This window comes from Synchiropus splendidus, chromosome 9, assembly GCF_027744825.2.
Source record: "Synchiropus splendidus isolate RoL2022-P1 chromosome 9, RoL_Sspl_1.0, whole genome shotgun sequence".
Taxonomy (NCBI): domain Eukaryota; kingdom Metazoa; phylum Chordata; class Actinopteri; order Syngnathiformes; family Callionymidae; genus Synchiropus; species Synchiropus splendidus.
The window spans coordinates 22088180-22115962 of NC_071342.1; the positions used below are offsets into that span (position 1 = coordinate 22088180).

The 27783-nt window shown below is 50.0% G+C and overlaps 1 protein-coding gene across 4 annotated transcripts in view; it reads left to right on the forward strand.

The window, feature by feature from the left end:
- The first annotated feature begins 9068 nt into the window (after positions 1-9068).
- bcl11aa (BCL11 transcription factor A a) overlaps positions 9069-27783 on the forward strand; it is a 43922-nt gene continuing 25207 nt past the window's right edge. Inside the window, exons 1-3 of one of the 4 annotated variants that reach the window (XM_053874265.1) lie at positions 9069-9554; positions 11899-12348; positions 21193-21231. In XM_053874265.1, coding sequence (XP_053730240.1) covers positions 9500-9554; positions 11899-12348; positions 21193-21231 — 544 coding nt within the window. In that variant the 5' untranslated portion in view covers positions 9069-9499. Of the gene's footprint in view, positions 9555-11895; positions 12349-21192; positions 21232-27783 lie in introns of all 4 variants that reach the window. The other 3 variants (XM_053874264.1, XM_053874268.1, XM_053874266.1) reach the window with 3 other exon arrangements.

A 27783-nucleotide genomic window follows, 5' to 3' on the forward strand; every position in this document is an offset into this window, starting at 1 on the left:
CATGTGCTGGTCGCCTTCATTTCGTGACTGCGTGTGTTAAAGGTGGCGATGGCCTCGGTGAGGTGGGAACCCCACGACCTTTCGTGACCCCGTGACCTGCCGTGACTCCTCTCTGTGTTGATGGTTGTTTCATCGTCTGTGTGTGACTGTGACATGTTTGAGAGTGTTTTTTTTGTTCAGGTTTGGCGATACCTTCACCTTCTTCTGCCGCTTATCCGGAGTCGGGTAGCGGGGGCAGCATTCAGAGCAAGGAAGCCCAAACTTCCCGATCCGCACAAACCTCCTCCAGCTTTTCCCGGGGGATCCAGAGGTGTTCCCAGGCCAGACCGGAGACATCATCTCTCCAGCGAGTCCTGGGTCTTCCCCGGGGTCTCCTCCTGGTAGGACATGCCTGGAACACCTCCCCAGGGAGGCGTCCAGGGGGCATCCGGATCAGATGCCCGAGCCACCTCAGCTGGTTCCTCTTGATGTGGAGGAGCAGCGGCTCCACCCCGAGCTCCTCCCGGATGACCGAACTCCTCACCCTATCTCTAAGGGTGCGCCCAGCCACCCTGCGGAGGAAACTCATCTCAGCCGCTTGTATCCGCAATCTCATCCTTTCGGTCATCACCCAAAGCTCGTGACCATAGGTGAGAGTGGGAACGTAGATCGATCGGTAAATCGAGAGCTTCGTCTTGTGACTCAGCTCCATCTTCACCACGACGGTCCGATACAGCGACCGCATCACTGCTGCCGCTGCACCAACCCGTCTATCAATCTCACGCTCCCCTTTTCCCTCACTCGAGAACAAGACCCCGAGATACTTAAACTCCACCACTTGGGGCAAGAACTCTCCACCAACCCGAAGAGAGCAAACCACTTTATTCCGGTCGAGAACCGTGGCCTCAGACTTGGAGGTGCTGATCCTCCAAGCCTCCTTTGGTGATAACATGTGAGTTTGTGTGACTGTTTGTCGGTATGCAATGGTGTGTGAGTCTCACTTGTGAATGAGTGTGTGTGGTGGACTTGTGTTTGAAGGTTTGAGCCTTTGTTGTGAGTCAGAGAAGTCATCCTGACTCTCATCTGTGCCCCCAGGGGTCCGGGACTCTTCTTTGAGGTTCCATTTTTCCACATCTCGTCACAAACCCTCCACTTCTGTGCCTCTTGTGTCATCCAGACTGGGGTCAGATCTCCTCCCTTGACCTTTGTCACCACCACCACTGGGGCTCACGGGTTCAATGTCCCTCAGCAGGTCGTGAGCAAGTCTTCCAAGTCGTGAACTACATTACTCTAGATGTAGTGGACGTCATCTTATTAATAATACCCTTTGAACAGTCACTTCCAGGGAAGGATCATTTTTATCCAAGTGTTTTCAAGCGGTCACACGCTGCTTTAAATCAGGCTTCCGCTGGTCACACAAGCTACAACGCTGACCTCCAGTGGCGAGAGCTGGAACTGCTTAGATCTCTCACTAAAAAGGTTTAAAGGTTCTCAAAGTCGATGTCGACAGATGATGTTGGTGACCCCCTTAAAATAATGATTGAAACAAATGAAGCCAAAATATGTGGGGTGGGATTTTTTTTTTTAGCGAGGACAAATAAAACCATTGATGCATGTGTTTTCTTCTGTGGTCTGTGTTTGTGGCCTCTGTGATTCCTGATCTCAGCTCTGAGGCCAAGTCAGGATTCATCATGTGGCCAATCATTTTTACTTTTGGATCTGATTTTCGGCCTCCTGTGCGGCGCGTGACCCCTGGAGCTGGAGGTCAGCGACCCAGACGACAGCAGCCGCTCCAGTCCTTTGGCTCTTCCTCAGCACGTCTGCATCCTCACGAGCCACTCAAGAGAATCACACACAGAGGTCTTCTGCTCGCCTTGTTTACGACTCACTCAACTTCATCTCACTGAAACATTGACAAACAATCACACGCTCGCATAGAGCGACACACACCTGAGTCACACACGGTGGATCCTCTCCAAAATAAACTCAAAGACATGCACAAACTGACGCACACAAACATACATGATAAAGCTCTCAAACACACACCGACATACGCACAGCCACAAAACACGCAGATGCACAAATCACACACACTCAGGACACACAACTTCACAGAAGCACGAAAGCTACCAGAACATCACTGCAAAATACGGACCAACACTGTGGTGTAAAGATTCATCTAGTACATCGATCTATTGATTAATATTCCTGCCATCCAACCACATCCATCTGTGCTCAGCAGGTTGTCCCTCTGGACGGCATACAGTGGTACCTCGGTTCGACCAATCCGTTCCAGGCGGTCGTTCTAGAAGCGATTTGTTCGAAATCTGAGACGATTTTTCCCATTACAATGAATGGAAAAAGAAGTAATGCGTTCCAAGTCTTAAAACAGTCTTTTGTAGGAGTGAATGTAGAGTGTCTGCTGCAGGTGGCTGTTCCTCTATGTGTGTGGCCGCTGCATGTGGGAGGGGTTGCCGAGTGAGTGAGGTCTCTCCAGAAGTGAAGAGGTGCCCGGTGCGTGTCCAGCTCTGAATGTGCGCTTCTGTGCAGTTTGGCTGTGACAAAGTCATAAACCAAGTCAGGCTCTGTCCCAGACTGGCCTCATCCCTGTCCCAGCTCCAGCCCACAACAGGACATCAAACCCTGGAGTCAGCGCTCCAGCACCTCCCCTGTGACACTCTACCACGGTCCAGTGTGGAGACAGGAAAGGTTTTACACCTCAGTATGAAGAAAAAACAGTCAGTAAATGGAGCTAACGGGACACATACAGAGGCTGCGTTAGACACAATAACAAAGCGCCTCGTGGGTCAGGTGATGGCTCAGTGCACGTTATGTTTTTTACGGCTCTTTTCGGGGGCGTTTGAGTTCGAGACATTTTTGTTCGAATTCCGATTTGTTCGAAATCCGATGCACCAGTGTGAAATGTAAATGCATTTGCCATTGCCAAGTCCATACTTAGAGTACAAGAAACAGCTGGAATCCAGGGTGTTATTTCACAGTTACACAGGTTAGAATTATTGGCCTAAAAGCTGCTGAATCGATTTCAAGTCTTTGAATTGAGTCGTGTGTACCGAACCTTAAATGGTCAACGGTAACTCCGACCTCAAACCACGTTACCGAACAGTTCAAATGAATCGTTGCAGCCCTGTGCACTGCAACGGTAAAAACAAGAAACGCTATTTAAAAGTACTAATTCGACAAGTGGCACAAGTCAAAGACCTTAAACACAACTCATCCATTCATGTCAGTGATAGGACAAACGAGTCAGCGAGTCGTGTTCACACCGTCGTGTCAGTATAATGTGGCGTGTTCCGTGATCAGCGTCCGGATTGGTCGACCACCTGTCGCTCAGACTCGATTGACTCCCAGGACGTGGCGCAGTTCAACTCCGCACTTCCTCATTAATTCGCCTAAAACGCCGTCACTTCCGAGTGTTTTGGTTTCACGGCTCGATAATTCGATTGTCAGAGCAAGTCTTCTGACATCGTCGCGTGCCTGTGTTGCGACCTCCCGCCGTCGCTAAATGAAATTAAACATTTCCCGCGTGATTCTTGGAGCCCAAACAAAGTGTCGGCGGCGATGATGAATTGATTTATGTGACGAGTCGTCGCCGCGGAGAGGAGTTCAGCAGCGATCTGTGCTTCCACAAACAGAAGGGTGTCGTGTCACATTAGATTTGACTGTGTCCCCCCTCGGTGCTAATGGTCTGGAAGCCCCCGCCCCCCCCGCTCCCATTAGAAGCAGTCATCACCGCGGGGTCCCCGCCCGCCCGGGCTGCCCCCTCGCCGCTGCCTAATCGAATTATCCAGGAGCGTATCACGCTTCAAGACGGCGAAAATATACGGAACTGTGATGGAGTTTCTCTGTGTCCAATACTCACGTATTCTCACCACAAGTGTCACACATGAGCTATGCATGAAAGATGCAATATTAATCACGAGAGTCACGAGGTACCGACAACGTTGGATCACGGCCTCCCGTCTTCGGTTGGAACCCAACGTCGTCCATTCTGAGTGAGTTGACTTTTTTATTGTGGTGAATTGAATCCAACGTGGTGGATTTAAGGCTGTGGCCCCGTGTGTGTGTGTCCTTGTATAGCTATATTTGTGGGGCAAATTCTTAGATAAACACCTGCTTATCAGGACGCATGACGTTGTGGGGCCCTTTTGCTTAAGGATTAAACCTTCAAAATGACTGTAGTTAACTGACTACAGTCGGATTTAAGTTTGGTTCAGAGTCCAGATTCAGGTGAGCCGTGTGTTTTGGTTTGTTTGATGGTTAGGTTTAGGGGGAGAGGCTGGGGAAAGGGTTATGAGGCAATGAGAGGTCCTCACAGAACATAAAAAAATGATATTGTGTGTGTGTGTTTAAACATATCTATCCTAGTGAGGTCCAATTTGGGGGCAAACACCATATTGAAAGACCCTTTTAGGCGTTTGTGTGGCCCTTTTGCTGGTCCTCACAAGGCTGAGCCTCAATTTGAGGGTTGAAACTTTAAAATAAGTGGGTCATTATAACTGGGTTCCAGTTTGGTTCAGAGTCCTGGTTCAGGTGAGCCATGTGTCTTGGGTGGTTAGGTTTAAGGGGAGAGGCTGGGGAAAGGGTTCTGGCCATGAGCGGTCCTCACAGAGCATAAAAACATGATTATGTGTGTGTGTGTTTAAACATATCTATCCTAGTGAGGTCCAATTCGGGGGGGGGGGGGGGGGGGGCAAACACCACATTGGAGGACCCTTGGGCGTTTGTGGGGCCCTTTTGCTGGTCCCCACAAGGTTGAGCCTCAGTGTGAGGGTTAAAACTTCAAAATAAGTGGGTTTCAGTTTGGTCCTGGTTCAGGTGAGCCGTGTGTTTTGGACGGTGAGAGGCCGGGGAAAGGGTTATGGCAGTGAGTCGTCCTCACAGAGACATGAACATAGAGATTGTGTTTGTGCGTGTGTGAGTTCATTGTTTCGCCGTCAGGACTAGATACTTCAGTGACACCATACCTCCACTAGAGGGAGTCAGAGTCCGCGTTTGGACACCGATGGAATTCCTTCCGTCACAAAGACAACTCCACTTCAGCGTCTGCTCGATGTTCTCCTGAGCAAATCACCGTCAACGTTAAGCAGTTTTAATGCTTGGAACCATCAAGTTTGACTTTGAGTCAAACAGGCGGGACAAACGCGGTGAGCTCAGACGCCGCACCACGGTGCTCGCGTGATGTCGGCGTGTCCCTGAACGCACCGCCGGGCAGATGGTGTCCGCCGGCAGTGGTCAGTAGCAGGTGCAAGTGGCTCATGGCCGGAGGCAAGGTGCAGCGATGCGGCCAGTCCTCGCTGCTGTCTGGAGTCAAAGCAAAAGGCGCGGATGCGTCTCAGGATCCAGGCCCTTGAGTCGCCTTTTCCTCAGGAACAGACGCCTCAACAGGAATTCAAACCCGGCGCCGTTTCACGTCCAACATTAGTGTTTTGTTTTGGGGCGATCAATAATTCTGCATTGAAGTTGGTGAATATGTGGCAAAAGAATCCTGGACTCAAACACTGTCACACTTTATGGTTTGTATTGTGTCAGTTCAGTGACGTGGCAGTTGGAACAGACACACGAGGGACTCATCTATAACGCTTTAATTTGGTCTGAAGCAAGGAGACCAACTCATTTTTGTTTAAATGTCTGACGCACAAGTCACGAGAGCTCGACCCGCCTTTTAATTCACACACGTAGAGGTGCAGTTTTGGACCACAAAACCTCACAATTCCGAACGGACTTCAGTCTCCACAGTCAAGAACACCAACACGCGTGTAAACAACACACGCCTCCGTCCAACTCACACACGCGGAACCAAATCCTGCTGATTCTCCTGCAACAGAGAATTTAAAACCACACTTCTTCTGAGTTTCAATGGACGAATTCCATACAGATTTAACGTCACAGTTACCTGAATATTCCCATAATGGCTGCCACACACACACACACACGCGCGCGTCTCTAACAAGGACTAATGTAAGAAATATCAACTTGAACTGTCGGAGGGCTGGGGCTCCTCGGGGCCCCTCAGAAGCGCGCGTGGCCCTAAATAAAAGGCTTGTGCTGCTTGACATTGAGTCCGAAACCTAAACCCTCCTGTTGGCGCCATGACGCGCGGCTGATGTGAAGATCACGCGTTTACGCACAGGTGCACCGACTGTTGGAGCAGACAGCCTTTTAATCGCGTGATCGTCGGGAGTCGTTTTAAATGAAAAACAACTCAGATTTACAATATCGCCACTGTGGATGTGTGGATGGTTCGATTCCGCAGATAAAACAACCGGCCGCCTCCGCGTGCGCGCCTGTGTGTGTGTAAATCTCCGGACGCCTTGTTTAAAATTAAACGTTTCTGCGTGTACTGATTCAATTAATTACGCTCATAAAAAACATAATTTATAAAGCTCCGTGGTTTCACCAGCGCCTTAAAAAAAACTGCGCATTACTTTAACATTTTAAAATCAACCATTAAAATATGATTTTTCAATCGCAGCTCGACGCAGATTGATCTCCCGCGGTGGTTCACCTGCAAAAGAGCATTTTTTAAAATGAAATGATTGCTGTAATTTGAACAGGTGCAGTAGTTAGTCATTTTAAAACTAAAGTAAAAAAAAAAGGTTAAAGCGTAGTTGAATTTTTTTAAATGAAAGATTTTGGTTATCTTTTTCGATGCGCGCCTTTACGCACGGATTTTGGCATAATGACACGGATTACAGGAGAGAGGCGCTCACTGAAATGAAGGTGTGCAGATAAGTGTGTGTGTGTGTGTGTGTGTGTGTGTGTGTGTGTGTGTGTGTGCTGCTGATTTATCTCAGTCGCCCCCCGGTCATTTCCATATATTGAAATGCGCCCCCAGTCACTCAATTTCCCCGGAGCCGCCGTGCGTGCCGGGAGGAAGCGCATGTGACCATCTCCCGTCTGATGCCCACTGGTCCCTACGCTCCCCTCAAAGACGAGGACACCCCCTCCACCCCCAACCCCGCGCGCCCCCTCCTCCGCACACCACCTCAATAAAATCTGAATATATCGAGATGGCCTACTTAAAAACAGACCTCGCTCCAAACTCGTTTGTTTTTGTGCGACAGTGAAAGTCAGGGACGAAACTCCGCGTGTGGCGCCGGTGCTCCACCGTGGCATTAAACGCGCGGCCGGGCTGATTTATGAACGCTGCCATTTACGCGTGGAGATTCCTCCGTGCGCGCTCCCGGAGTCCAATGTCCATCTGTAAGTGCGTGTGTGTGTGTGCGGGAGAGGAAGAGGAGCGTGAGTGAAAACGCTCTTTGTTGGCGACAGATGGAGCGAGAGTGAGAAGAGGTCAAGGTGAGTTGGAGAGGACGCGGCCTCTGCAGCGTCAGACGAAAGGCTGAGTCTCAGCCAAGGCACAAAACGCGTTGGAGCAAGTCACATCCACAGAGAACTTAGAAGCGCAGAAGGAAACTTCCTCCTGGCGCAGCTGCTGCCTGTTTGTCTGTCCAAGCCGCGGGTGAACAGACACATTGAGACGCGTTAAAAGGCGCTTTACTAGAATGGACAGTTGGAGATGGAACAAATGTAACGAATCAATTAGAACGATTAAAAATGTCCGATCATTTCCACATCTGAGGAGTAATTAGGAAACACGAAGAGACGTGTGGAATATTTAATCACTGTTAATGTACAATATGACACACACACACACGCACACACACACACACCGATGGCGAGTTGCAACCTGCAGAATATTTCACTCACTGGTCATGCATTTTTCCCCCTTGACGTTGAACCTCCTCCTCCTCTTGCGGCTCGCCTCTCTCTCTCTCTCTCTCCCTCTCCTCTCTTCCTCCCCCTCCACCACCTACTCCCTCTGTCTTGCCTCCCTCCACCACCGCCGCCGCCCCCTCGGTATTAAGTGCGCGTCCTCTCCGGTCAGCGAGTGAAGCTCCTGGTCTGCGCGCCGGAGTCGCTGCAGCCGCTCCGGCGACCAGCCGCGCCGTCCTCCCGGTGCTCGCTGCATCTCCTCCACAGAATCAGTTCCCTCCGCTATCTTATCTTCTTTTATCCTCCAACACGTCTCCTTCGCGTCTCCTCCGCATCGCGTCTGCGCCTCCGACGCTTTAAGCCCCGCGTCTTATATCACCGAAGCCCCTTTATTACACGAGTACTTACAATCCCCCTCCTCTTCTCCTTCTTCTTCACCTTCTTCTTCCTCCTCCTTCTCCTCCTCTCCACCCCCCAACTCCAAACACCCCCCCCGTACCTTATATTCTGCTCGAACCTGAGGAACATCTGAAAGTTATTATATATGGGCCCGATCACACTCCCACGGTCTGTTCTGGGGGGTCAGCTCTGGCAGGAGGACAGCAACCCTACGGTGCGGCTGGAGCGCGCGTGAGTGCGCGACACCTCAGCGCTGACCCCCGTCATGGCTGCGTCTCGGTATGAAACCGAGAAACGATGAGTGAACGAGCCACTTCTGCGCGCTTCACGTCCACAGGCGGATCTGGGTCTCTCAGCTGTGCTGGGCAATGAAAGCAACTTTTACCAGCGTGCGCAGGAAGTGAAGTGCGGATCAACCTGTCCGTCCTGTCCCGCGCGCTCCTTCACTTTCAGCGAGACTTACGCGCGACCCGCACGAGCGCGCACAGACAGACAAACAAACCAACCAACAAACACGTGCACTCACGCACGCTTCAGTCGGAATGCGCCCCCCTCCAGCGCGCTCCTGTCCGCGGCTTCCCTCGCCCTGTTTTGCGTCCACCTCCCTCTCTCTCTCTCTGCATATTGCTTTCATTAGACTCTCATTCTCACACACACACACTCCTCCTTCCCTCCGAGTGTCTCTCGTCCGCCCCCCCCCCCCACTGATCTCTGTGTCCATTGGCTTCCACCGGGTCTCATGTCCGGCCCTCCTCCTCCCTCCTCGCCTCGCTCTCTCTCTCTAATGACCGTCTATTGGTGTTGTTATTGCGCGTCCCGTCCGTCCCTCCTCCCACTCCCCACTCCCCACTCCCACTCGGGTGCCTCGGCCCTGCCCATGTTGTATTTTTTTCCCCTCTCGATGTCGGGTGTCTGTCCATCGCCTGACGTTCAAGTTCGCCGGGGAACGTCACGTCCGTGCACTTGAACTTGCAACAGCACGGAGGGGGGGGCGGCGAGGGGAGGGGGTGGCGTGGGGAGGGGGGAGGGGGGGCTTTTGCCATTTTTTCCATCTCTCCCCTCTCTCCATCCACCTCTCTCTCTCTCTTTCTCACACACACACACTCTCTCTGTTTTCCTCTCCGCTGCTCTCCTTTCTCAAAAAAGCCATGACGGCGATCCCGCGATCCATCTTCGCCTCCGCGCCATCTTCCTAATATTTATCTTTTTTATAAGTGCCATTTCTTCATTCGTCGCTCGGCACCGTTTGATGGTGTTGCGCGGGGGCGGAGTGGATGACCGGAGGCTGTTGGATGAAGATATCCCAGTGCCCCGGTGGAGTCTCCTCTCTAACCCCGATGTGATCCAGCGCTGACCGCCGCCGCCGCCGCCGTCGCCAGCCACCATGTCTCGCCGCAAGCAAGGCAAACCCCAGCACTTAAGCAAGCGGGACTTTTCGCGTAAGTACAGACGTCGCTATCACCGTCTTTTTTCATTGACCAAACAGCGGGGGGAAGCCGACTGAAGGGGCTGGAGGACATCGGACGCGCCGCTCGGACCCAAGTGGACTTTAACAAGTGAGCCGCGTGAAAGCTGCTCCCAGCCCCAAAAGTTTGTCAGAGCCGGTGCGTGCGTGTTTCGCGTGTAGATCAGGGTCAGCCCCCGGGCAGAGGCTCGGCTCCGGTGCCCTCACGGTGGTCCCGGACGCAGCGCGGCGGAGAGTCCTGGTGCCAGCGCGCCGCCGCAGGAGCCAGCAGCCCGGACGCGCCGGCGTGTGACGCTCCCCCCCGGCAGGTTCCCTGCGCTTCCCTCTGGATTATTTTCACCTGGATTTTTGTTGGGAAATCTCGTGTCCGAGTCTTTACAGCAGTGCACCGGCAGCTTTTGTTCGCGTCTCACTTTTTCTTTATAGACGCTTTTGAGCGACACGCACCCAAACGGACACCGATTCTTGAGTTTTAAAAAAAGTCAGGAATTGTGCGATGACATGGTCATGCGTTTCAACATTTCTGGGGAAAACATGTTTTACAATTTCTAAATTGTTCAACTTTACGCACGGTGTTAGTTCACTGTCAGAGCCGCGCACTGTCTCTAAATGACTTGTTAAAGACGGAAGAAGTAAAAAAAAAAAAAAAAACCCGTCAAAAACGTGTTCGACAATTGCGGCTAAAGTGACAAAGAGGGTCCGAACTGTGCGCCACCGACGTGCGCCTGTGCCACAAAGTGCTTGTTCACTTCACACTGTTCAAAATTGCGAAAATTTGTATTGTTTTTTGGCTTCCGCGGCGGTTTCTATCAGGAAGCATGTGTGCGAGTGTGTGTGTGTGTGTGTGTGCGAGTGTCCGGCTGCTGGTTGACAGCCCCCATCATGGCCACGGATCGTCGCTAGGAGGCAGAGCGCGCTCAGAAAACACCAGCGCGCAGTTCGAACCTGATCACTTTCACTGGCACACGGGCCGCGATTGGACTAATCGGAGGAGTATAGAAGGATTAGGAGGGGAGGGTGCGTGCGTGTGTGAGAGAGAGTGAGAGTGTGTTATTACCCCCTCCCATTAGCCCCCACCATCCTTTACATCCACCACCAAATTCTTACAATTCTTCTGTCATCATCCCCTCAAACACCTTCAACTCTCTTTTGGTGGATTAACACTGTGATCTTCCTCACACACTCACACACACTTAAAATACAGTCAAGCACCAGGCATTATTCCGCTTTAATTTCACCAGAATATTGGGTTAATAATAGGAAGGACCGCGTCGTGGCAGGTTTATTTTTGTTCAGCTCATCCACAAACATGTAAATGGTGTCCCTGTCATCATGTTCACCTCCTGTTATTGTCGAAAAACTGCAACGTGTATGAAGTATTACAAGTATTAATGTGCAGTTTTGGGCCTCAGCTGATTGACACAGATCTGGAGTTGGACGGTGTGTTATCGCATCATCTCCACGTCCCAGTTTGAGCACAGTTGCCGTCCAGTTATCGCAGCGTTCAGATGATATTTCCTTTGAGGGGGTGCGAGTGTGGTGGTGGTGGTGGGGGGGAGGAGGGGTGCGGCGTCCCCTATCTGCTCTCCATCTTCATGTCACACATTCTGACACGCTCCCCCCCTGATATCAGACAAAATCTGCGCCAATCACCCAGTCGCCGAAAATTAGAATCTATTTTTTGACTCTCTGTGGTTTCGAGTTCATTAAAATGTGAAATTGGGCGACGGAGTAAAGAAGGTCGACATCAGACTCCAACCTTGGACTGGATCGTATCTCTAAAATAAAAAAAAAATGTCGTTCTTTAAGCATTCCAGCCCGGACCAAAGCCGTCTTTAAAAGAAAAAAAAAAGAGAGTAGCGAGGAGTTGGCGGGGCCTCGGAGGTGCCTCACGTCCAGGGCGATTTCGCGGCGCTGAGCTGAGAGAGTTTCCCCTCTTCCTCCTCTGCCTCCTCACACATGCTGGTGACAGTTCCCTCCGCCGATGACGGCCATGTTTGACCCTCGCGCGCGGCGCCCCTGTCATCAGGCTTCTGGTTTGAAGCTGGTGGAGATGCGATTTCCCGCCGTCCTGGTCTGTGATCACTGCAGCTCAGGATTGTAATCATCTCAGCCTCCGTCATGACAAGGCCCACTTCCTCCTGGTTATTGTTTGCTGCTCACGCCGGCTTGTGTTTACCGGCCCAGCTCCCCTTCTCATCCGTCCCCACCAGCCATAAATGAAAGAGAGAAAAGTACCAATGTAAATATGCCTGGCTGCCAGTAAATGCCTCTTCTTTCTCCCCCGTTCTTCCTCCCCCTCTCCTGCGCTGCAGCAGCTGAGCCCCTCTCCGCCGCCGTCGTCTCTTCAGAGGAGCTATCGGAGCGTTGTTCGGAGAACTCGGAGGAGAGCGGCAGTCTGAACGGGCACCACCCGGGGTCTGCCGTCAGGCGGCTGTCCCGCCTGGGTCACGACTCCCACCCCTCTCTGGAGCAGGACCTGCTGACCTGCGGCCAGTGCCAGGCCACCTTCCCCTTGGCGGACATTCTGCTCTTCATCGAGCACAAGAGGAAGCGATGCAACGGGCCGCCCTGTTTGGCGGTCGGCCGGGGGCTGGACAAACCCCCCTCGCCGTCCCCGGGCTTGGCCCTCACCCCCTCACCTGCCCTGAACTCCCTACGCAGCCGGAGGCCCGTGGAAGTGGGCATCCAAGCCACGCTGGCGGAGGACGACGACGACCGCTTCTCGCTGCCGCGGGGGATTTGCCCCAAACAGGAGCCCCTCCCAGGTAACTCTCGCACGTCCCAGCATGCACCACCTCACTTCCAAGCTTGTTTGAGGCGGCTCAAGTGGCCGCCGCCGCCGCGCTGGTGCTGCGTGAGACGGCCGCATGTGGGAGTGTGTGTTGTAGAACCACCGAGCTGGAGGTCGGAAGGTTTGATGAAAGAACAGTGTTTCCATGCTCAGTGAGGAGTGTGCAGCTGGCGAGCACACGCTGGTGTGTGCGAGTGTGTGTGTGGAGTCTGAGCACTTGTCCTTGCAATGATGCAGATCATTCAGAGCAGAAAGTGAAAGGGAAATGAATAATAGTCCCAAGTTGATCTTCCTGGCCTCGGCCACCAAATCCCACAGTCCAGTAGTAAAAGCGCACGTGTGACCTTGGTGGCGCTGGTCAGTGTGTGTGTGTGTGTGTTCGGGTTTCTCTCCATTAAAACGTCCTGTGTGACTCGCTCACGCGCGCCCTCCCGTTTCAGTATCAGTTTGCAGGTAGCAGCTCCCCACTCCACCCCCCCCACCCCCCACCCCTCATTTCTGTTCCCACTGAGTTGAAGAAGAGGAAGTGAGAAGAGAGGAAGCGAGAAAGTCATTTATTTAAAGCGTCTTAACACTAATTATTTGTTGCAGTGCCATCTTTTCCTGCTTGTGCATTTTAATTAGCAGTAGTTTTCAGTGGCGGGCTGCCGGTACTAAATTAGCCGTTACACACACACACACACACACACTCACTCAGTGAGATGGAGAGGGGGAGCAGGATGAAATAGAGCTGCGACACTCGCGACGTTTAAAAGCATCGTTTTGCTCACAGAGATCTGCTCTAAATGCTGTGGGTGTGTGTGTGTGTGTGGAGTCGTGCACAAAGTTGGCGTGTGTTGCAGGGCAGGGAGTGTGTGACGCTGAAAACTCATGATGTGTGAGTCGCCAGTTGTGTCGCAGTGGCATACAGGGTGTGTTAGCGTATCTTGATTCAATAGGTGGCCCGAGGGCCTGTTTTGACACAGGTGCGAACCGACCCACGGCCCCGACTGACAACACACTCCTAATAACTTCAGCGTCTGAGACGGAGAACGCTGTATGTGACCTACAGTTGACAAGTGTTTTTGACTGACCAACTTTTTTTTTTAAGTAGTTTGACGGCAAACGCTTATTCCTCACATCAGCCTTGGTTTTGGTGATTTATATTCCGTGTTAATACACCTTTTCCTTCAATAGAAAATGGTGCTTTATCATAGGAAGGGAAGCTGACTGAGTGCATGATGAGTGTGTGAGGTGTTGTGATGGAAGGGGTGTAGTTTTGATGTGTCGTAGCATGGGGCGCTGTGACGTAGTGGAAGATCTAGCAGTGTGTGTGTTTGTGATCCAGTGCGTTTCTGCGTGTGAGCCTTGCTGTGTGTGGAAAGGTGTGAGAGTGAAGGAGCTGTGTGTTGGAGCGTGTTGCTATGGATGTCATGATGCAGTGATCTACGCTCTCAGTAAAAGTTTACAGCATAAATCTTCACATGCGTTTGACCTCGGTGGGACTCACTCACTCACACACGCACATTATTAGAGCGATTTACATCATAATGCGGCGTCTGGTCGGCTGAATGGCGAGTGTGTGTGTGGGAACGTCTCGGCGCGACCAGCTGTACCTCAGACAGGAGCAGATCTTCTCCGCCATTTGGAGAAAATCTCCCTCCGATCTGATAGTGACACCGTTCTTTCTTTCCTTGTCGTGACCCCAAACTGTCACGGTGCGGCAAATATGTGGGAAAATAAAGAGGCAGGAATCAGGAGGAGTGACACACGGGGAGCACGTGGGAGTGCGGCGACGCCTGGCTGACCAGCGTCAGCAGCAGAGAGCGCCGGCCACATTTGTGTCTTGGTGGTTTTAGGTCTGCTGCTGCTTTCCATATCAAAGGGAGGAAAGTGTACCTGAGAGAGAGAACTGTACCAGAAAGTGGTGATCAGCGGTTGCAAAGCGGCGGCACAGCCACCCACCCACCCACACACACACACACACACACACACACACACACACACACACACACACACACAGCTTGTGCTCTCTCTTTTGCCCATTTATTCTATTAATCCCTGACTGAGATGAAAATTCTGATTATAATCCCCGAGGCTCCCCTCATTCAGAAACAGCATCGCTAATGTCTCCAAAGAAATCCAGGGCCTGGTGCGTGTGCGCGCGTGCAACTGATCAAGTGCTTTCCCTCCCCTCCTCCTTCACACCCAGAGGTTTAATTCCCCTCCTTTAAATCGGTGTCTTTAAAAGACAAAAGGCGGATTGAATCTCTTGATCTGGAAGTGAGACTCCGCCAGATTGTGATTGAGATACCGCCGCTGGAGAACCCCCCCCGAAATATCAGCAGGCGGAAGCATCAGCCGCGCGGCGTTCCCTGGCTGGGCGCGGGAGCGTGATCGAGCGATTAGCCATTAGCTTGTCGTCGCCGGCCGCAGCCACCTCCACTCACACGAGTCCGGTTTAACACTCGCCGTCGCCTGGCGCTCTGTCAGCTCCTCTGCTGGCTGCTGCGTCCGTCTGTCTCGCTGCTGCACTAACAGTTGATGCAGGACGGCCAGTTGATACTGAATCCATTACATGACGTGTGCGTGTGTGTGTGTGTGAAACCTCTTTGTGGGCTCGCCGTCGCACACACACACACACACACACAGCCATCACTAATCTATTGTTGCTGCGTCTTTTCTTCCTCTTGGAAACACAAGATTCTGTTTTCTCCTCCGACTGAGCGAGGGAGCCGAGCGACGTGTGTGTGTGTGTGTGTGTGTGTGTGTGCGGAAGTGGTCAGCAGCTGGAGAGGTGGCGCAGCAGTCCGGACATGAAAAAGCTAATTAGGAGCTGAAGAAGACGACAAGCTGCGTTGTCTTTTCTGTTCGGCTGCTGATTGCCGTCATGCTGAGCCACAAACCCCCAAACACACTTGAAGCGTCTCCCTTCTGTGGCACGGAGGTGGTGAAGCCCTGGACCTTTAAGAGTCGCTGGAGAGTTTCAGCGGCCTCGTGTCTCCGGAAGCTCAGAGGGCAGGGTTCACTCATCTGGAGCCGATGGTCGAGGTGGAACCTGCTGTTCTGAGGCAGAAGGACATGCTGGACAGGAAGGCGTCCTCCATCCACCCATTTCCTTTCGGCTCGACTCTCGGCTGCCTGATCTGAGGACACCCTGGAAAGGCAGTCAGTCCACAGTGTAGCGCAAATCGATCCAATCAATTTAGAGGACGGTGGGAGGAAAGCGGAGTGCGTAGAGGAACCTCACGAACCTTCTTGTTGTGTAGCACAGGTCGCTGTCGTGTTCATGACACAGTGAAGCTGTTGGTGAACAACGTAGTGTTGAGGCAGCACAGGAGAGTAGAGTCATAAAAAACAGAGTCATCCACCTCACACCGCGGTGGACGCCTGAGCTCTGCCGAGGCCCCGCAGCTCCAAACCTGATCACTAACCGGAGTTAAGTAGTGTGTCGCTTCCCTGACAGTGACATCTGGGACTGGTCACCGCCGACACAACAGCGGTGTTTTACAGTACAGTCAGCCGGAACACTCCTCACAACCCACCTCCTCCCCAGCTCCCCAGCGTGACCTTTGGACTTCTCTAATATAGTTTTAGCACAGGCAACGCCCTCAGGTCGTCTTTCAAGTCGTCTCAAAAGTAACACCGACTTCTGAATTCCATCTATCTGGAGAGATTCGCTGAAAGATTTTTGACCACAAACTCTTGTTTTGATTGAAACATTTAAACTCACAACCCACCTCCTCCCCTGCTCCCACTAGAGTCAACTCTGACTGAGCAAGTTGTCGTTCAGACTGTGTAGCCGTTGTCAACATTGTTCGTTGGTTCTTTTGTTTATGACAGTGAAGTGACGGAGGCTCGGTCAGACGTTGTGGTCGTCCCTAACGTTTGGACGCTACTTCACGCGCGGCGAACCTCTTTCACCGGCATAACGCTGCAGCCTGGCCGGGAACGGCGGGACAGACGTCGCGACTGTGCGCTAGTTTAAACGTCACAAACTTCATGGCGATAGCGCGGTGACTTCGCAGAAACTGAAAAACGTTAGTTCCCCGTGGCTCCATTTCCTGCGGCGGCGCTGACGTCAACTACAAGCGCAGTACTTGTCGATGACGGATGTTTATTGATCTGGCTTTGTGTTTACGCGAGCGATCTGACATCCACGCCACATTTGTTCCTTCGCCGCCAGAGAAAGCTGCTGTTTTTGGCTCACTTGCTGCTCACTGGCTGTGTGTTTAGCACTGTGGACACACACACACACACACACTTGCTCAGGGGTTCCACATGTTACTCAGCTCTCTTATTATGTCGAAGGCAGTTGAAGGCCTGTTCGTAAAACTGTTTATACACTACAAAGCTTATTTATGTCGGCGCTGGATTACAGAGCAGCTCCACACACACTTACACACACACACACACACACACGTACACACATGTACGCACATTTATGGGATCATATATCGACACTTCCCTCTGTGTCGTGTCATGAATGTGATGTGTGCGTTTCACTGGATTAAGAGTCAGTGTGTTTGTGTGTAGATGGAGGACTTCCCTGTGTGTGGGTTTCCTTTTCTCTCTGGGTTTTTGAAAGTGTGTACGATTCTCAGCGTTCAGACTCTTCTGCTTTTCATCAATTGAACTATAAAGTGTCGCACAAAAATCAGGTGTTTCTGACAGCAAAACTGATGCGTCTCCCTGAACCACCACGGTTGCTTTGTCTGTGGTTTCTCCTGGATGTTTGGAGCCCAAAGATTGTGTGTGTTTGCAGAGAGATGAACTTATGAGGCCGACGTGTCGGTGTGACGTCTGACGCTCAGGTTGTTTGAGTGGATTCTCATGTTCTCACAGATTTGGCAGTTAAACAACAACACACCCACAACTTGTGATCCACTAACACAAAGGTCTCACTTGTCATTTGGCTTCTTTGGTTGGACACTTTTAACTCTATTGAGCAATCTATTTTTGCTTGTACTTTTCTTTGAAAATAAAAATTCTGAATTTTCTGTATGTCTAAATATGTAAAATAATAATAATAGCATCATTATAAAAAAATATTCTCAAACTTTGCCCCTCTTTTTTTGTTTTGTTTATATGTCTTAAAATGTATTTTACACATTAACATTACCTTTTAACTTGGCTTTTTTTCCTTTTCTATCTCCAAATACATTAAAATATATAATAAATGAGTCATGCATGAGTAGCTGGCTATTAAATTATGTATCATCATTATGTGTCACATTTAATTTGAATTTCCCCACTGTGAGACTAATGAAGGCCATCTAATCTCATGTTCTTTAATTCATGTTTTTCACCAAAAACATACGTAAATTCAGACCTATGTAGCGTCTCGTGCCAAAATTGTTGAGGCTAAAATGGGCGGGAAGTTTTTCGAACCCTCACGTTCCTCTGAGATCTGCGATCGCCATGGCAACCGCCCGACTCTTACGACTGAAATGGAAGTTAAAACTCTCCTCATGTTGTTCGTCTCTGAACATGAAGGTTCGGAGTGAGTATTCCTGAACTGGACAAACGCAAATTTCCAAGTCCAAAATGTTGAATAATAGAAAGAGAAAACAGCTCAGCGGCGGCCGCTGATGATCATTTGCGGACGCTCATTTGAATTTTAAGCGTCGCTTTAATCTTCAAAGCTCAAATGTCCGCATGAATATTCATGAGGTGGGCGACTTTAGTTCATTACCTCGTTGTAAATTCTAATGACCATTAGGTCTTCGCAGTAATTGCCAATTGTTTTGCATTTTTGATTGGCCTATTACCATCCGCCACGCTTGTCAGCGCCGGTGTGTCACGCCACGCTGCCGTGCTCGCACACGTGTGTGTTGGGGGCGAGACGTTTTGGGCTGTTATGAATGAAAGTTGTTTTTTTGAATAAATAAACTGGAAAGAGTGAGCGCCAACAGTCGGACATATTTAATTTACACGTCTGGTCCGCTCCCTCATTACTCACTGTTGTCTCGCACACACACACCAAACACACCGAAAGCAAACCATCTGGCTCGCCCCGGTACGGGTCGGTGGACATGCTGAAGCCATTCTTCACTGCCCATCTCTATTTTTCAGTGTCTGTCGAGCCACTCCGTTTCATCGGCCCCCTCCTCTCCCCGCTCGCTCTCTTTCTCCTCCAACAAACAGATGTCAAAAACCGCTCTGCTTTTCTTTAAGTCGCTGTTTTCGATGCGAGCCGGCGAGTTTCTCTGTAAACAAGAACAAAAAAGCAAAAAAACGCGCGGCCAGAGCGGCGGAATATGAAGCCTATTGTTCTGCCGGCCGACGACGCAAGTGTGCGATCAAAAAACACCTGTTCTGCTCGGCGCCGGCGCTGGATTATTTGAGTTGTTCAAAGAGGAGAAATATGAAAATCGATAGCGTGAATCAATTTTTTAATCATCAGTTGGACGTGGCGAGGATGAAAAAACAACAACAACAACAAACTGGTTCACCGGCAAAAATCTTTATGTTTCCTTCTGCCGCTTCCTTTGTTGCCTCATCTCCTCCTGAGCCCTCCCCTTCCTCTCTCTCTCTCTCCCTGTCTCCCTCACGCGCTCTGCCTCTTTGCCAGTTTGTGTACAAGAGCTGTGAGGGGAAATGTGAACCTACACAGCGATGAAAAGGAATTCTTAATTGCCCTGAAATTAGCAAATGTTACGATGGCTGGTGTAATGGCTGGAGAGAGAGAGAGAGAGAGAGTGTGTGTGTTTTGAGGGGTTGTCTCCTCTGGGAGGTGCGAGGCCTGTTTCCTCAGGTCTCTTCTGCCCCCTCCTCCCTGACAAACACGCCGCTCTACCTCTGGCTGCTGTTGCTCACTTCAAAGTTGTTAATATTCAGCTGGGAAACTGAATCCAGAGCGGCTGAATTATTAAGCATATGAACTTTTTAGGCAGTAAGATGAACTGAAGCGCCACATCTCTGAGATCCTCCTGCTCCTTCCTCTGGTGCGCGCGCCCGTGCACGCGTGTGTGTGTGTGTGTGCGTGCTCACGCATGCCCTCTCCTCCTGCCCGGTGCCTGGTCTTCGGCCAAGCGCATGCATAATTGATCCGGTGCCCGCTATCATTATCTTCATGTAATTGCCCCGCTAAGATATGATGAAATCTAATGGATAATTTATACACACAAAATGAAACCGCTAAAATGGTCTTTTTAACCATTTTCCTGCGCCGCGTGCGTCCGGGCTGATTCACCATCGATCGGAGGGATTCAGGACGGGCGTCTGCAGCAGGGTGCCGCGCTGGTGTTGAGACGCTCAGCTGAGCGAGGAGTGTGGTCCTCACAGGCCTGAAGGGAGCAGAAGTGTGGAGCCTCTGCGAGAGTCGAGTCACGCCAAAATGAGTTTTCTGGTCACAAAAGTATCGTCCCACTGTCTTTACGACACGTGCGGGGCAGCGTTCGCGCCATGTTTCCTTTGTTACGGTTTGATAAATGTCAGCCTGAAACTGGACGACTCACTTTTAAGCAAAAGTTATGTGAAGTATTTGCAATGTTAAAAGGCAGCTGTGAAGAAGTTGGCGGCAAAACAGGGTTGTCACTAAAATTGATCAGAGGAAACTTTTTATTCATATAAAAAACCGAGCCATTCTCACTCCCATGGCGTAATAATAGTATCCAATTTAAACAAACAAAAAAGTCACTTTTTGCATGTAATTGCAAACAAAAAAAACCAAATATAAGTTATCGGAACTCGACTCTCACAGAAAAGCTTCAGGAGGATCATATTTTTCTTGTTTTTCCAAAACACCGCTAGACTTTTCTGTAACTTTCTACTGTAGGTTTGGTCGCAGGCTGCTTCCACCCTTTACTGGAAGAGTCATGTTAGCAAGCTAGCTGCGGCTAATGGCTCATCACAAGACAGTAGCCAGGGAAGCTCAGCTAGCGCAGACTTCAGAAGCGCTAGTGAGACTCACCACCGCTCAAATTCAGCTCGGTAGAATGATGGAAGGGAGCTTCGCTGGCCTGTTTGATTTGGTCCTAAAGGCCAGGATGCGGGTATCTGCTGAGAGCACACGACGCGGGTGCAGTATCGCGGCACACCAGCGTCCGGACACGGCGCTCAAGTGTTGACATTTTCAACAAGAAACAAGATGTTTGTAGCAAACGTGCAGGAACGGAAGAGAACCATGTTTAGCTCTTCTGTTCCTGTCGATAACTGTCAGGTGGTCGATGGTGACCGACGACTTTCTTGACCCCTTCGAGAGGTTTCCTACCCTGAGCTAGCCAGGCACATGCTGCTGTAAAATGTTCTTTTACAGCAGCATAAATGTTCTCTTCCTGTTCATATCGCGACCCAAAACAAGCAAACAATCTCAGAGGAACAAACCAGACAAAAACAAAATGTCATGAAAATATTTGACACCAAAAGCTGGCTTGAAAAAACCCGTCTACTATGGAAGTGTCCAGTCTTTTTGGATGTTTACGGGGTCGACCAAAGACTAAAGGCTGCTCAGATCAGTGTGTCCTCATGTAAGCTCTGCTGTGTCAGACGTGCACACCAGCTGGAATATACTGCTGTTTTAAAGTTACCATCTTGGTGTGAAGATGAGAAAGCAAGATGGATTCATGATCCCACGTTTGACTTCACCTTTCCTCACAAAAATCCAGACTTCACCTTATTTGTGAAATAAATATTGAAGTTTGAAAGAGGCTGTAATTCCTTGAACTCTTGCCCTGCAGAATAAGCCAGCAGGAGAGTGTGTGTGTGTGCGTGTGTGAGTGAGTGTGTGTGTCTCGCAGCAGACAAAAAAAAAGAACCCTCACCTGCGTTTTGTGAATTTATCGCCGTCTTGTTCCGTGTTGATCTCTCTTTTTCTTTCTTCTTCCCCCCATTGCAGGACAGATGTGTTTCAACATGCTCTGGACTACAGCTTCTGGTCTGTCCTCACACACACACACTCACACACACACTCACACACATTCTATCTGTCCACTTTAATTGAATAGCACCTTTTGTTGTTTGATTCCTGACTTCTTGAAAAGCGTGTGTGTGTGTGTGCCTTTGAAAGGTGTGTGTCCTCTAAAGCTTGCGCGCTGACAGACACACGGACGCACAAACACACATGTTTGCCTTTGCCATGTGAGGGAGACGCCATCTTCAGGTGTTGAGCGACGGGGACGGGATGAGAGAGGGAGGGCAGCGGGGCGCGGAGGGGGCCGGGGGGGGTGCGGAGGTGGGTCTGGCTCGGACCTGATGCTCACTGTCCATTAACAGATGAACTTGGCTGTTGCCCAGCACTTTGATGAGACGCCTGTCCCAAGTGTGTGAGTGTGTGAACATTAGCTCAGCATTGCCAGAGAGCTGCTGGATAGGAGTAGTGACCCACATTTCACTGTCAATCAAAAAAAAAAACACTTCCTCAGTGTTCTGTGCCTTATTTCGTCTGAGAAAATGTGGAAGAAAACTAGTCTGTGAAGTTATTCGATGGCAAAAGTGTTTAGCCGAGGTCGGCACTTTATGACTTCCTGTACTGGCGGCTCTGTCTTAAGGTCACTTTCTCGAGGTTTATTTTCCAGTCATAATTTGCGAGGATGGTTTTGTGAGGGTGTGTGGATTTGTGAATATCATAGCTGAAGGTCTTGTTCTAGAGTGATGGGTCAGAGGTTCAGATCGGAGAGCTAATGTCAGCACAATGAGCAGAAGCGTGAGTCTCTGTTGTGGACGAGGAAACTCCAAGTTTGGACCTTTCTAGTGGCCCTGAGTTTTGACTGTAATAAAAGAGAGGGTTAACTATCAACAGTCGAGGACTTGAGGTCAGATGTATAGATGCACGACGATGTCATGTGTTTTATTGTAGCAGTAACTGATCCACAAAGGTGGTTGAAACAAGCTGAGGAGAGTCAATGTCACGGCAGAGGTCACACGAGGAGTCTTCCCATTGTCTCGCGCGCGAGCGTTTTAAAGCTTAGCTGGGCCTGTGGAAGTTTCCAGATCAGACGCTTGTTCCCAGTGACTCTACCTGGACCGGCGCACCCGCTCAGCCTGTTCTGCTGGCATAGAAACGGTGGCACGGAGGGTTAACGCCAGAAAAATAGAGAAAAGAAAGACATCAGAAAGCTCAAACACTGACAGAAAAATGGAAAGAAATGGTGGATCTACTGACGCCCCTGACCTGCGCAGCCCTGCACTTCAGAAACAAGCATTGAAGAGTAAAAAAAAAAAAAAAAAAGCTGTGGATCGAGGAGGGCAGAGGAGCAGCAGGAAGTAAAACACACATATTTTTAACCTCCGCTTGTGTAACCGAGTGCACGTTGACAGTGCCGGAGCACATTTATATTTACAGCAATAGCCAGGGTCAGGAGGTGCAGCGGCGCGGAGGGGGGCGGCGCTCTGTAAATTTACACTTCCACCGGCTGCAGAGCAGGTTCAGTGAGGTTCCATGCCTTGCTTAAGGGCACTCTGACATCCTGCTGGTGGTGTGTCGTGACTCGTCCCGCAGGTGCAGCCTGAACGGTTCTGAGTCTTCATGACGGAGCATGTGACCGCTGACACGTCACGGCAGGTCGAAGGTGAGCGGGGCTCCGAGCAGATAAGAGGTCACATGTGTGTTCACCTGGACGCAGAGTGGGACCAACTGAATGCGGGGCAAAGAGAGGCTTGTCACATGAGTCGGATGACGAAATAAGAAGTGAAGTTGAAAACATGAATAAAAGTGGAGTCACTTGAAAAGTGAAAGGATTCTGGAAAAGGGTTCCATACTGTGACAGGGATGCAGTTCAGAAGAGTCAGTACAGGACCAACAAGTCACATAGTCAATGACAGCCGAGTCGATCAGGGGTTAAAGGTTGTCTGAGAGGACAGCAAAGGGTTAAACTTACCGTGAGGAAGACGCCATATTTACAGTGTGTCAGGTCTGAGGTGCGAGAATGTATGTGAAAGGGCTCACATTTGCCATAAAACTGGGGTATAAAGGGGTTAAAAATGGACACATGAAGCGGTGAATGAGTCCACTATTGTTAAATATAGAACAAAAACATCGGTAACATGAAGGAAAATCATTGGTTGAGTGGGTTACGATTCTCACAGAGTCAAAGGTTAAATGTTTCCAAAGAGTATGAAATGAATTCATGTGAGATATTTTATTACTTAAGGACATAATAACGGAGGTTAAAGGGTTGAATATGGCAATAAATATTTGGTTTAAAATGAGAAAAGAGGGCGAATATTCCTCGGAGTAAGAGGCCAGCGTGTTTGTTGACAGTGCTGGATGTTGTCACAGAGGCAAACCTACTTGTGTCGACTAGAATCCAGGGTTAAATCTTGCCTCATATTGTTGGTTGGACTGGGCGTTGACTAGGGTTGAGTCTTCTAACTGAGCATGAGAGGTTGTGTTTCCACTTGAGTGAACAGGTGAGCTGTGCAAATGAATTGACATTAAAGGGTTAAATAGTGACCTACAGGTGCAGGTGAAACTCTTCCATGTCGTGACAGTTTAGAAAGAAAGGCAGGCTGAGGTGGGTCGGTCAGAACCGCCAATATTTGACGGGTAGTGAGTGAGGGAGCGCTGCTGGACCCATGTTTGTGGAGCAGTTGTGTGTTGAAAGAGCTGACGTGTGTTCAGATATGTGCAAGGAAGGCCCGAGCCGAGGTCACATGCTCGTGTCGTTCACCGAGGCGTGCGTGCTCCCCGCATGCGCCACATGATACGGCAGGTTGTATAAGGACTTGGTGTTTTACAGTCGCTGCAACATGAACTGTGAACTGAACCCGGCGACCCGCTTCTATAAGTTCACGCTGAGACACATGTAGGGTCCCGCAGCTCTTTTACTGCTGAGGAGGGAACGAGTGTGTTTCACTTCTGACAGCTTCCTCCATAAAAGATAATCACTGGTGTGTGTTGGTGGAGGGGACCGGTGTCATGCCGCTCTAACGTCGGAGGACATTGTTGTCAGAACTATTGAGGAACAGGATGGTTGCTTGGCGTTCTTGTGGTGGTTTCAGAGTTCTGCAGCGGATCCTGAGCTTCCTCAGAGAGCTGAGCCAGAAGGCTGCCCGGAATTGTTTATAGCAGTTTATAGCAGTTTAGTTGCACTAAACCAGACCTGGACAAAGTGCGGCCCGGGGGCCATATGCGGCCCGATGCCTGTATATTTGTGGCCAGTTTGACGTCAGGCTAAAACAATAACTAATATGTCCAAATTTTTCTGCCTTTTTTTGTTCTTTCTTTTAGTCACCACCACTCCAGCAGTAAACATAGCGTGTTCTTGTTTTAAGACAAAATCTTTCTTCTTTTCCTTGGCCATTGTTGTACTTTTCTTGTTCCTCCAAATACATTGAATATTTTGAAATAGATTGTTATGAATTTTATCTTCAACGTCTAGTTCATAGTTGATTTATATTTACATTAAATGCATGTAAAATGAAATATTTCTACAGGTTTCATGGCGTATTTACACTTCATTATATCCTTGGATACATTTTATCTTCTTAGGTCATTTTGTCCTTGTTCCTCGAGTGTATGTTTAGGATATTTTTCCGTCATGTTTTGTTATCGCTGCCCTTCTTTTGGCCCCTCACGACTGTTACTTGAAGTGTAACAGTTGTGAGGGGCCAAAAGAAGTATGGGAGCGCAGAGTGTGTTTGCAGCCAGGATGTTGAGACTTTCAGAATAAAGCTGCCACTGTGGGGAGGTCAGGTTCTGGTGTCAGTGTTACAGAACCGGCAGGTGTTTGTCAGACACGATGAGCAGGAAGACTGAGACTTGTGTCTGGAGCTGGAATGTTATGATTCTAAAGTAGTAGAATTGGCGAACTAGAGTCATGTGAAGTCATGGGCCGAGTGTCGAGCCCGTCGCTGAAACAACAGGTCTCTTCTTTTCTCATCCCGACACGACCGCAGTGTCACCGAGTGTTTCACGTGACGACGCTCTGTACTCAGCCTGTGTTACAGTCATGTGGACGTCGGGAAGCTATTTTAGAGGCGGCAACATGACTCGCGGCAAATATAAGGGCTGGTATTTATATGTGACTGAACCTGCAGTTATCTCGTCCGCGCTGAGCAGAGGAGGACAGCGGCTTCAATTTAAACATCACATCACGTCCTCCTGTTTAGCTGTGAGCTCTGATTCTGAGACGGAAGTTGGAGGAGATTTATTTGTCTGGAAGTGGAGCAGACCCTTTCTGTGTTTGGGTTTCTCTGCTCTCTTTTCTTTCCGTGCGAGCTGCTGTGGAGTGAGTCTGACTGACAGCTGCTTCAACACACTGATCAGAAATGTTCGCTCTATAACCACTGTAACGGCTTCAACTGTTGCACTGCGTTGTGGAGCGTGCTGTTTGTGGCGGGTGGACCCGAGCCTGGCTGCCCACTGAAATGTCATGTTCCAGGGGTTGAAGTGTTATTATTGACTCCACGCCTCCACATACAGAGTGACGACGGCTGTAGATTTTTGTGAATCCATGGCCACAGCTGAGCCTCGACTCCTGCTCACACACACACACACGCAGCCTCACGCTCCGTAAGTGGTGTAACTTACTGTTTTTAGATTCGGCTTTATCTCTGCTCAGCGCTGCTCCTGCAGGCTGTTTGCAGCATTTGTAGCATAAAAACAAGAAGCGCTGCTCAGCTCACAGCTTCCATATCGGCTACCTCCTTCACTTGCTGCTCTCTAATCTTTTGTAAACACAAAAATCAGCTCGCAGCTCCGCCAGGCAGATGCAGGCCAGCAGCGATGTCCCTCCGCGATAGATCCCGCTAAATCCTGGATTTAAAGTTTGGAGACACGTTTGAAGGAGGGGAGTTTGTTTAGGAGTTACCGGGGCAGCTGCCGGCTCGTCTTCATTTACCTGCTGTTCAACTGTGGGAGTCTGGCACCGGTCGCTCCTCCAGCAGCGAGTCGTTGTTACGTTCTTTTGGACGCATATGAAGAGCGGCTTGACTGAAGTGCTGGGATTCAGAAACGTAAAGTCATGAGACACCTTTGTTTCTGGGAGGAGGGTTTTGTGTGGGCTTTCCTGAGGACGGAAGGTCAAGTGTCGCAGAAAACCAAACACATTTGGACCAGGCGTGTTTGATGGTGACGGGCTTTAGATAGCGGAATATGAAGAGGGTTGGTCAAGAGTCAGAGGGGAGGAAACATAATGTTTGATCTCCAATGGAGCTCTGTAACAAATGGTGTCAGAAGTGGAATGGTCACCTCAGGTCATAGATCCTGTATCTAGGGCAGAGGTGGACAAACAGGTCCTCAAAGGGCAGGTTTTTATGGGCGATAGGATCAAAAACTGTGGATTTGTTTGCCCACCCCTGGTCCAGGGTGTTTGATGGACAGATGAGAGAGAGGGGAAGTTTGTTTTCCTTGAGGGGCAGCAATGTGACGGCACTCAAGGTCAAGAATGTGTACTGGCATCTACACCACCAACTAACTGGCTCCTGGGGTCACGGTTTTTGGGGATGTGGATCACTGAGACCAGGTGAAAGACACACTCCTGTGCAGAAATTGAATCAGTAAGGGGAGGAAATAGATCTGAAGTGTCTGGGAAAGAAGGGAAACACAAGAGAGGTGAAGAGTGTCAGAAAGTTCTGTATTAGACAGTGTCATGGACTGTGGCCAGGTCTTCCCTGAAGAGGCGTGAGGTCACGCCTGACTTTCTAACTGGTGACTTCTTCCCCGGAGCAGACAATAAAGCGTGTCAGAAGAAAGTCCAGGGATAAATCTGGAGAGTTTATTATTAGCCAGATCCTTGGCGGAAAAGTAGACTTTCAGTTGGTGGCAAGTTTCTTTTTGACATTAAATGTAAAAGAATTTCTGGAGCTATTTACAGATTTTAAGGAGAACTTAATCAATCTGAATTTTTAAAGATTCTCCCAAGTCCAGCTAGACGCTTGAATATTTATGAGGCCTGTGTAAACACATCACCACAAGTCATCATTTATTCCTGTTTTTCTTCTTGTATCTCAGTCTTGTAGAAGAGCAGCATGTTTGATTCCGTGTTGATGAGCGGCGGCTTATTTTTGTGAAGCGCCGGCTGCATCCAGAGAGGGGTGGAGCTGTGACCAGGAAAATATCTTCATAAGGCTTCAGATCATGCGACGGAGATTTTGTCACGTAGGAAAACAAACTCTGGGAAGCCCAAATCTTCCATTTGAGGGCGTCAGCTGGACGAGTCCGAGCGGCAGAAAAGCGCTGGAGGGGCCCAAACATGACAAACCAGAGGACAAGATAAAGTCGAGTGAAGCGGAGAGAAAGAAAGATGTTGTGATATGACCCTTGTCCGGCTCCGTGTACACATTAAAGCGTCCGTCTTCAAAGATATAGCGTGCGTGCGCGCGTGTCGGTGAATGATCTATGGCTGGTGTTTACCGTGCCATATTTCGGCCGAGCCTGCCATCACTGGCGTATGAATGATAAATTGCGGATGTCCATCGGATTCACCCGAGCACCTGTGGTCCCTCGCTTCCCCGGCGGCGTGTGGTGCGAGAGCGTGAATAAGTG